General features: G+C 45.8%; 1 protein-coding gene across 1 annotated transcript in view; it reads right to left on the bottom strand.

Annotated features, from left to right (window-relative positions):
- The window catches only part of LOC123729227 (uncharacterized), a 41654-nt gene extending 31181 nt beyond the window's left edge, over positions 1 to 10473 (bottom strand). The window contains 2 exon segments of the mRNA XM_045703505.2: positions 5076 to 5402; positions 9296 to 10473. Coding sequence (XP_045559461.2) covers positions 5076 to 5402; positions 9296 to 9445 — 477 coding nt within the window. The 5' untranslated portion in view covers positions 9446 to 10473.
- Positions 10474 to 11266: the final 793 nt, after the last annotated feature.

Below are 11266 nucleotides of genomic sequence, written 5' to 3'. Positions count from 1 at the left end.
TATGGTTACCGAAACACACACACCACACACACACACACACCACACACACACACACACACACACACACACACACACACACACACACACACGGTCAGCTGAACATGAGTCCCACCAGTTGCGAGATCTTTCCCTCTGGCAGAGAACCTGACCTAGGGTCAGATTGAGTGGCTTAACACTTGAGGTCAAGATTACGAAAGACTGACCTAAGATCAAGAGATGAGGACCATTCAGTTCTCTTTAACGGTATTCGTTCAGTGCCTATCACAAAGTCATTTGTCACAAGGACTCTTAACCCTCCTCTAAAGCTAGCCCAAGTCAGCAACAGTACAAGGGAAAAAGTTGTTAAGAGTGGAAAGCAAAGCAGGACACTTAAACTTCTTTGGGATAGGGGGCGGTATTTTCACGTCCGGATGAAAAGCGTGCCCAAAGTAAACTGCCTGTTTCTCAGGACCAGAAGCCTGGATATGCATATAATTAGTAGATTTGGATAGAAAACACTCTGAAGTTTCTAAAACTGTTAGAATAATGTCTGTGAGTATAACAGAACTGATTTGGCAGGCGAAACCCCGAGCACAATCCATCCAGGGAAAATGTATTTTGAGCTCATTGTGTTTTCCACTAGTTTTCATTGGGAATCCTGATTTATATGGGCCCTGGTTGCAGTTCCTATGGCTTCCACTAGATGTCAACAGTCTTTAGAAATTGGTTGATGTTTTTCTGAAGAATGAAGAAGTACGGCTGTAAATTGTTCGTGTCACTGTGAAGGGCTGAAGTATTTTATTGTGCGTACACAGGAGCGTGTTCCATGGTATTTTTCTTCGGTATTGAAAACAGATTATCCCGTCTTAAATGTTAGCGATTATTTACGCTTTAGGATACCTAAGGAAGGATTAGGAATGTTGTTTGAAATGTTTTGACCAAGTTTACAGGTAACTTATTAGATACTTGGTAGGCATGTTGGGCGAGTTAAAACCGGTGTATTTCTGAATCAAACGCGCCAAATAAATTGACATTTTTGGGACATAAAAAAGGACATTATCTGTCACGGTTGACGTAGGAAGGAGCGGACCAAAGTGCAGCGTGTGTGTCGTTTCACATTTTATTTTCACTGTGAAACTATGCAATACATATAAATAAACTGAATAACAAAACAACAAACCGTGACGCAGAGGTGAAACATACACTAACTCAAAGACAATCTCCCACAAACCCAGGTGGGAAAACACCTATTTAAGTATGATCTCCAATTAGAGACAACGATGACCAGCTGCCTCTAATTGGAGATCATCCCAAACAAAACCCAACATAGAAATACAAAACTAGAACATGACAACATAGAAAAACTAAACTACAAAACCCCCCTGTCACGCCCTGACCTACTCTACCATAGAAAATAACAGCTTTCTATGGTCAGGACGTGACATTATCGAACAAAAGGACCATTTGTGATGTTTCTGGGACATTTTGGAGTGCCAACAGAAGAAGATTTTCAAAGGTAAGGCATATATTATATGGCTATTTCTGACTTACGTGTCGCAACTCCCTGGTTGAAAATGATTTGTTATGCATTTGTGTGCTGGACGCTGTCCTCAGATAATTGCATGGTTTGCTTTCGCCGTAAAGCCTTTTTGAAATCTGACACCTTGGCTGGATTAACAAGTTAAGCTATATTTTGATGTATTGCACTTGTGATTTCATGAAAGTTTAATTTTTATAGTAATTTAATTAGAATTTGGCGCTCTGCAATTTCACCGGATGTTGGCCAGGTGGGACTGTAATGTCCCACCTATCCCAAAGAAGTGAAACGGTTTAGTGTAAACCACACTGTACACTGTACAAAGAAGTGAAACGGTTTAGTGTAAACCACACTGTACACTGTACAAAGAAGTTAAACGGTTTAGTGTAAACCACACTGTACACTGTACAAAGAAGTGAAACGGTTTAGTGTAAACCACACTGTACACTGTACAAAGAAGTGAAACGGTTTAGTGTAAACCACACTGTACACTGTACAAAGAAGTGAAACGGTTTAGTGTAAACCACACTGTACACTGTACAAAGAAGTGAAACGGTTTAGTGTAAACCACACTGTACACTGTACAAAGAAGTGAAACGGTTTAGTGTAAACCACACTGTACACAGTACAAAGAAGTGAAACGGTTTAGTGTAAACCACACTGTACACTGTACAAAGAAGTGAAACGGTTTAGTGTAAACCACACTGTACACTGTACAAAGAAGTGAAACGGTTTAGTGTAAACCACACTGTACACTGTACAAAGAAGTGAAACGGTTTAGTGTAAACCACACTGTACACTGTACAAAGAAGTGAAACGGTTTAGTGTAAACCACACTGTACACTGTACAAAGAAGTGAAACGGTTTAGTGTAAACCACACTGTACATTGATGTCAATGGGAGCCGCAAGTTCAAGTTCCGCACAGCCGATCTAGAGTAACGATTCTATAGGATTCTGATCTTTCAGAGGAACAAGGCTTTAGAGAGATTATAATGGACCTTTGTCTAAGAGCTACCCGGCAACTCCTTCTGGTGTACCACCTATTCACTCCGTCCATTTATTCAGAAACTGTGTAAGTTTCCTCTGCCACATAGACAAGAACAAGACAATCCCCACAGTCCCCCTCTTTCCGCCAATCAGATATGCGAGTTGGAAACAACATGAGACCGTGCGACTTGAGAAATGACATCACGGTTCAAAATGCTTTTGATGTTTTATATCTTAGCGAAAATATCCCAGACCAGGCCGTTAGCTGTCCCTGGACTTGGGGACAAACTGCAGCCAAATCCTTCAGTCCATATGATCAGACAGTGAGGGGCTGGGCAGACAGCGGGGAAATATAATACACATTCACAAAAACACACACACAGACACAGACACAGACACACACACACACACACACACACACACACACACACACACACACACACACACACACACACACACACACACACACACACACACACACACACGTAGGTTATTCACACCCAAAACACAAGCAAATACAAACGTGCGCACACGGACACACACGCACACTCTCATTTCCCTGAATAGATTAGTGAAGAAAAAACGTGAGGGTGAGGGATAAAGGGAGCTCATCTTTCCTCAAAATGACTGTGCTCACCTGTTCATCCCCTCACCTGGGGCAGAGGGAGCAGGATACTGCCTGAGCCTCCCCCGTCTCGCCCCTATTTCCCCCGGCCTCTCCCCTACCTCCTGGAGACGGCCAGATCACGTGAGTCATTCAACCGCAGCTCTCCCCATAGAAATGCTGGCCTGCCTCGGAGTGTCTCTCTCCTCTCCGCTGCAGCCAAGCCCGCCCCATGGCCCGGCCCTGAAACTGATCCAGATAGACTTTCTGCCGGAGAATATTCTCACACTCATACCTGCCACTCAAACACCTCCCCAACATGGAGGGGCGAAGTGTGTGTGTGTGTGTGTCCGTACGCATGTGTGTGTTCCAGATGTCTGAAGCTAGAACATACAGACCTACGTGCTCCAACACCAGGCCAGCTGGTGGGCATGACCAGCCTTATTCGCCTCTTAAAAAAAAAATCAGATTTAACCTTTATTTAAGTAGGCAAGTCAGTTAACAACAAATTCTTATATACAATTATATACAATGACGGTCTACCAAACCAGTTAAGAACAAATCTCAACCAGGGCTTTGCACAATATTACAAACATTATTACTAGGCAATAGGAATATAATTACAACCACATCGTCAGCTCTCGTTCCCCATTAATATAATACTTCCATTATGAATAACCATTCAACCTCACTGAGAGGTCAGAAATGAAGCATTCCAGACCATGAAGAGAAATATTGAATGCTCTCATTGAGACAGTAAACAAAGAAACAAACAACCGTTCCGATCTCTGGAAGGAAGACAATGTTGAGAAGTCGTCCTGCATGGGCCAAGTCGTTTAAAAGGGATTCTTGTCGCTGTGGCTCTGACCCCGAAACGACTTGGAAACAAAGAGACAGTAATTACAGCAAAAAGCCAGGGAACTACTTCTAATGGGCGTGGATTGGGGGGGGGGGGGGGGTGGATTGGAAGGAATAAAGGGATGTAAATGGAGGGATGAACTCTGCTCGTTGTGAACATTAGTGTTCCTCTTCCACCAGCTAAAAGCTTTCATTCCCCTCCAGATGTCTGCCCACCCTCCCTCACCCCCCCAGTGAACATCTCAGGGCTTAGTAACAGGCAAACAGAACCACGTATTTGTGAGTAGCGGCAATACACAATACACACAACCTCAAGGCTTCAAGATTCAGATACACAATACAATATAGATACACAAGATTCAATACACAATACACACAACCTCAAGGCTTCAAGATTCAGATACACAATACAATACAGATACACAAGATTCAATACACAATACACACAACCTCAAGGCTTCAAGATTCAGATACACAATACAATACAGATACACAAGATTCAATACACAATACACACAACCTCAAGGCTTCAAGATTCCTCTTTACTTGTGTTTGTTGCTTCTATTTTCCGCTCTTCCTGTTTTGTTTGGGTCGGGAGACGCGGTGTGGAATAGAGGGAGATGGAAGATTGAAGAGGAGAGAGATAGAATTGGATTATCGATGGGTCTAATGTGCGATTAATAGGTTGGCTCTTTAATGAAGAGTCGTAGCCACCAGCCTGGACTCCATGTCTGGTACAGACACAGACATGTCGATGCACAAAGTCAGACAGAGAGGAGCGATATCAGAGACCTTAATGATGCAACAACGCAACAAGCTTAGAGTTTAGGAGGAGAGAGAGAACGTGAGAGATAAGGAGAGAAAGAGGAAGAACCAGGGTGAGAGAGAGAGAAGGAAGGAGAGAAAGCGCATCACCTCAGCATCAAAACCAATGCCTATGTTTAGACAAGTAGAAAATTGCTACTAATTTCTGCAAATAGTAGCAACGCCGCTTGACTGAATGCTAAGAGCTAGTCTCAACGGCATCACAGGTCTCTGTGAGTGTTTACCTACTTGAACCGTATCATGTTACCATAGTAACAACATCGTAGTTACACTTCTGTACTCACCGGCCAGGCGTATTTGAAGGGAATGATGACGTGTCCTGTAGTGCCGTCCTCTCTTCCTCCTCCGTCGTGCCCTCGATGACGGAGGGATTGGGTGTTGCCCCCCAGGACGGTGGTGCTGCCCGCCCCGAAGGTGCAGGCTCCGGTGGGGACGACCCGGGCCTGGTACTCCTTGAGGCAGGCCCTGAAGAAGGTGTCACACTGGTCCGTGAGAGAGCAGCGCTGCCCCCCGGTGGCCTGGAGGTCACAGCACTCGCCACTATGCAGCACACCATGGGGGTTCTGGAAGTGACGGATCTGCAGCTCAAACATCCCCACTGCACACACAGCCTGGAGAGAGAGGGAGGCAGGAGGTGAGGTATAACTCATATACACACACACACACACACACACACACACACACAGGGAATCATACACACCACCCAAAGAGAGGATGAATCTATGGGAACAAAAAAACGTCTGGTTCCCGATGTCATATCTGTTGAAAAAAAACGTTCATGAATGTGATGAATACACCTGCTTAATGGGTGGAGTATCATGTTTCATCCCAAAGCTCTCCAGCTATGGTAATCTATGGATAGCATGCCCTCCCTCTCTCTCTCTCTCTCGCTCCTTCTCTCTCTGTATCATCTGCTTCCTTAGGGTTGCCAGACTACCGTCATCTTATTCTAAGAGGTAGGAAGAGAGGGTGATTGAGAAAGGAAAGTTAACATTGATTCACACCACTTCCTCCCCACAGCGGAAGAAACTTAAAATCCCTCATCCAAATGGAGATACGCCCCCATTCCAGCAATCCCTCTCTCTTTCTCCCTCTCCCTCTCTCTTTCTCCATATCTGTGTTTATCTCCCTCTATCTGTCTTCATCTTTCCCTCCCCGCTCCTTTACCCTTCTCCCTCGCTGTCTCAGTCTTCCTCTTTCGCCTCTCCCCTCCCCTGCGTCATGCACTTCCTACACCTCTCCATCTAGCTCCTTTCTTTCCTGCTTCTTCTGTATCAGTAGCCCTCCCTTCTTTTCTCTCCCTCTCTCCCCAGGGGGACTTAGACACTGGGAACCTGGCCACAGTTTCTCTCTCCTCCTCCTCCCTTCCTTCTCCATCTGGGAACAGGCTGTAACTCTTGCCTTCTCTCTGCACCAGCTTTTCTTCTCTGTTTTGTTTCCATTCTTCTTTTCATCTCTCTTTCTCCCTCCGTCTGTCTGTCTGTCTGTCTGTCTGTCTGTCTGTCTGTCTGTCTGTCTGTCTGTCTGTCTGTCTGTCTGTCTGTCTGTCTGTCTGTCTGTCTGTCTGTCTGTCTGTCTGTCTGTCTCTCTCTCTCTCTCTCTCTCTCTCTCTCTTGCTCTCTCTCTCTCTCTCTCTTCTCTGTCTCTCCCTCCTCCCATAGCTTATAAAGCATTCTCCTCAGCTAGGTGCAGAAGGGCACAGACAAGCTGGTAGAGCTAACAAGCTCCCCAGAGAGACAGGTGTGTTGGTGTGTTGTATAGCAAGGAAATAATTGTGATGACTTCCAACGAGTATAAAAACCACAAACCACAAATGCACGTAACACACATACATACACATGCGCGCGCACACGTCGCATAGAATGAAATGACGTGACAAAGAATAGTGGTGTAGTAGTCCTGCTACACACAACCTGACCAAAGCCAGTTAGAAGAATAGCTGGTAAGTCAGCCCATTGTTCTTGTGGCATTCTGTCCCTCACCTGCCCCTGTCCCTGTCCCTGGGCTAGGGGGCCAAACTCTCCTACATCAAACAGCCTGTAGAGATACAGGCCCACTCATCACTCTGCATCCTCCTTTCTTCCTCTCCTCCCCCCCCCCCCCCCCTTTCTCAGACATTCCGGGCATACCTGTGTTTCAGCGCTCCATCTGACCGCTCCGAGCGCTCAGTCTCGACAATCACCGTGGAGAGCTGCGGTCATTAAGTCCCCCATTTAACCCCAAAATAGGGCGAGACCAGGACCACAACCTGAACACTGGATTACCACGGTTGGATATGTACACTGACTAACACTGTCGTTAAACTTGCCTTTTAATACGGTTAAATATGGCACTATCTTGACTGTTCTGTTATAACAGTATAATATCAGGACAACATTATGCACTGTATCAAACCACATTTATAAATCATCCTGAATGCTCTTATCTGCACTGCACTGAATCCCCAGATCTGAGAAATGCAGGTTGTTAAGCGTTACACTACTGTCACAGGTTATAGTGTCGTCAATGCTGAAATGGATGCAGGATATCAACTCTACTGCTCTCCTCCTACATTATAAATGTCCCACAACACGGTAGGTCTTCATCGTACTGTAGCAGGGGAAGGTAATGTTATATTAGCGAAGAGCGTCAGAGCTGGGTGCAGTGGATCCATGTGGATCTTTCTGTACATTCACACGCCCTAGTGCTACAAGGCTGTGGCCGCTGGCCCAACACACACACCCCAGTCCATGAGTCCACACACACGCACGCACGCAAACACATACACACACACACACACATACAGAATGTCCTGATATTGCCCCTGCACTGGGGGCTGTGTCACCCCGCCAGTGGGGGACCGTTTTAGGCCAACAACCATAGCCTGGGGTGGGTCTGGGAGGGGAAGAGTAGAGAACACATTCAGCCAGCGCGCTACCGCCAGACTTTCCGTCTAGGTCTGTGTGAACTTGAACTTGAATGTGATAGGCCTACGTCCAATTTGACTGAATGTGAATTGGTTTTCTATGTGGTCCTAGTGGTTTGAGTGTGGTGTTTTGGAAGCACACTTATTATTCCATTGTTATTACCATTATAAGGATAACTGAAAAGGAGACTGAAAAGATTTGGCATGGGTCCCCAGATACTGAAAAAGTTATTCAGCTGCACCATCGAGAGCATCCTGACCGGTTGCATCACCGCCTAGTATGGCAACTGCTCGGCATCTGACCGTAAGGCGCTACAGAGGGTAGTGTGTACGGCCCAGTACATCACTGGGACCAACCTTCCGGGCATCCAGGACCTATATACTAGGCAGTGTCAGAGGAAGGCCCAAAAAATGGTCATAGACTCCAGTCACTCAAGTCATAGACTATTCTCTCTGCTACTGCACGGCAAGCGGTACCAGAGCGACCAATTCTAGGTCCAAAAGGCTTCTTAACAGTTTCTACCCCCAAGCCATAAAACTGCTGAACAATTGATCAAATGGCCACCTGGACTATTTACATTGACCCCCCCCCCCCCCCCCCCCCTTAGTTTTTACACTGCTGCTACTCGCTGTTTATTATCTATGCATAGTCACTTTACCCCTACCTATATGTACAAATTACCTTAGCCTCATTATTGTTATTTTATTGTGTTACTTTTTAATTTCATTTTTTACTTTAGTTTATTTAATAGATATTTTCTTAACTCTGTTTCTTACTGTTGGTTAAGGGCTTGTAAGTAAGCATTGTATTAGGCGCATGTGACAAATCCCATTTTATTTAGAAGGTAGCCTATACTATGCTGGACTATTCCTGGTACTCTGCAGAACTTTTACATATCATAGAGAGAGGATGGACTGCATTCATGAAAAGCTGTGAGGCAGGGAGGCAAGTGTGCGCACCCACCCACCCACACACACACACACACACACACACACACACACACACACACACAGGGACAGACTGACGAACAATTCCCTTGAATCCCCTCTCACCTTGTAAGTAAAGTGTAGTAGTAGTTAACACATAGAAGACAGCCATACTCGATCCAACAGACACCATAACATTTCGCTTGCTGTTTCCCATAAAGGATGTATTTGTACACCGTTACAGCCTCCAGGAGACTGCATTCTGAACATTTCCCTCTGCGGTTCTGGTTCAAACAATTCACTTCACGGATGGTCGTCTAGCCCTTTTCAACGGGAAAGCAAAGCAGTTACAGTTTAATAGGCTTAGAATCCCAATAACAGAAAATGGTGTAAGTAAAGACCATGCTTGGTAAAGACGTGAAGGTTTGCTCCTGTAGCCTACAGATGAAAGGACACGCCCATGGAGCAACAAGTGGATGACACCGGACTATTAAGACGCACAAAAACATGTGGGCACAGGGCCATTTGGAGCAAGGGGAGACATATTGACAAGAGAAACAGGGAACTAGAATGTGGGCACCATTATTAACTCTGTGGGAAGAAAACACCGACTGTAAAAGTCAGTGCAGGGTTAGCAACGGCCGAAAATAGCGCTTAATCGGTACGGCTTACCTGCGGTTGCAGAGAAAGGGCGACGATAAAAATCACGGTCCACTGCTGTCCCCGACCCCGTTCTTTCCTCATCTCTGTCCTGGTGCTGATCCTCGCGCCTCCACTGCAGCAATCAGCCGACGTTCGTCCGTGCGCTCTTTCTCTCTCCATCTCAACGTCAAAGGATCGAGGACGTAAAACAATGCGGTGTCCCCTCTTCTCTATAATATCCCTTTCTCAGCTCTCTTTGAGCGCCAGGTCATCGCATCGTACTTGGCATTGTTGCCTTTCTTGTACTGTTCCCCTTGGGGAGTTCCTCCTGCCTGCCCGCCCCTCCTCGACCACTCTCCCCGGCTTCTCCCTCTTGGTGCGGTGTCCAGAGTGGGTCTTTCCACAGAAGAAAAAACACTCACTCCACCAGGTCGATCTTCCCTCCACCTGCCGTTAAGGCTTCGAATGTCAGACCTGCTGGCTCCCTGACTTGAGTTCTCATCCCAATTACACTCTCCCTCTGCGCAACGCACTCGCCCTTTTAAACTAAACACATACGCATACACCCTTTCCCTCTTTGCGCAAAGGACTCAAATTGATAGCCAAATTAAGTATAATCTCCCTCTCAACAAGTCAAGACTCTACTCTCTCTTGTTTATCCACTGCATGCTGCGTCCCTCCCTCTTTCCGTAGGCTTTCCAAACCCGTGTGGTCACTTTCGCTCAGGGCTAACAGATCCGAATCACCCAGGTCCCGACCAAGTAATCGTGCGTATCGGCTGTGGGAAATAACTCCGCGAAAAGGGATGCCAGCCAGTGACGAGAGGCTGTGTCTCTGTGTGTGTGTGTGTGTGTGTGTGTGTGTGTGTGTGTGTGTGTGTGTGTGTGTGTGTGTGTGTGTGTGTGTGTGTGTGTGTGTGTGTGTGTGTGTCCTCGGGCAGGGGATATCCGTGTTCTCGTTTTATATGTGCACGCGGTCTGTAATTCAACTGGGCTCTGTAGTCGAATAATGTGTCCAGTGGCGACCCGTCATTCAGGGCAACGACAAAAAAACTTGTGTTGCATGTTATTTTGGCCTTAATACATGTCACATATCAGTTTGCAAACAATGTTTAAAAAAATAGCATTGAGTTAATAAAGCCGCATACAAACATTGTCGCTTTCTTGAGTAAGGCAGCTCCAAAATGCAGGTGTTTCAGCCTAGATCAGCTCTTTCTGTGGTGGTGGGGCAGCCTGCAGAAAATACAGAGCGTAGAGGTTGGTAATCTTCTCTAGTTGCGCCGTGATTGGCTCAGTGTTCTGGTACTGATTGGGACACTACCTCACCGCAACATCTACGGGGAGAGCTAGAAAGTTCAAGCCCCTTGGGTGCTGCCACAGATTTACATAAGAAGTGCCCATCCAAGAAGGCTCAATGTCATTGGCCACAGATAAAATGATGTCAAATCATGTTATATCTACCGTAGTTTAGATTGGACTGATCATGTCAACATCATACTTTCAAAATCTTAGCTAGCAAGCTAGACAAGCAGTCATCATCATGAATCAAGTCGACAATCTACTGGCAAATCCTTTTCATATGAAGATAAATTCTAGATAAAACATATCAGTGTTCATCGGCCATTGGACATACACATAACACAAGTTGGTACTCGCAAATTCAACAATGAGTGGTTTGGAAGGAATCAGTGGCTAACTGTAAGCATTGCAAAGCAATCACTAGCCTGCTATTCGTTGGAGAGGGTGTGCGGTCCAAGTCTGGGTTTAAGGGTCTCTTTTCCAAGTTGAAAAGGATAAACATTCATATGCAACAACATGGGCCAGAAAAGATGGAATACATTGGCCATGCTGTCAATCCAGCATGACTTCTGCCGCCTTCAAAGCAACTGGAAACTCAGAACTGGGAAATCTCAGACTTTAGTGAGTTCAAGACAAATGGGAACTGGGGAAAAAACGAGCTCCGACTGGGAAATACGTTTTGAACGTTCATCCAACTCGGAAT

Source organism: Salmo salar, chromosome 20, assembly GCF_965601325.2.
Source record: "Salmo salar chromosome 20, fSalSal1, whole genome shotgun sequence".
Taxonomy (NCBI): domain Eukaryota; kingdom Metazoa; phylum Chordata; class Actinopteri; order Salmoniformes; family Salmonidae; genus Salmo; species Salmo salar.
Note: the sequence above shows the minus strand (reverse complement) of the source record. Positions and strands in the feature narration are given on the sequence as shown.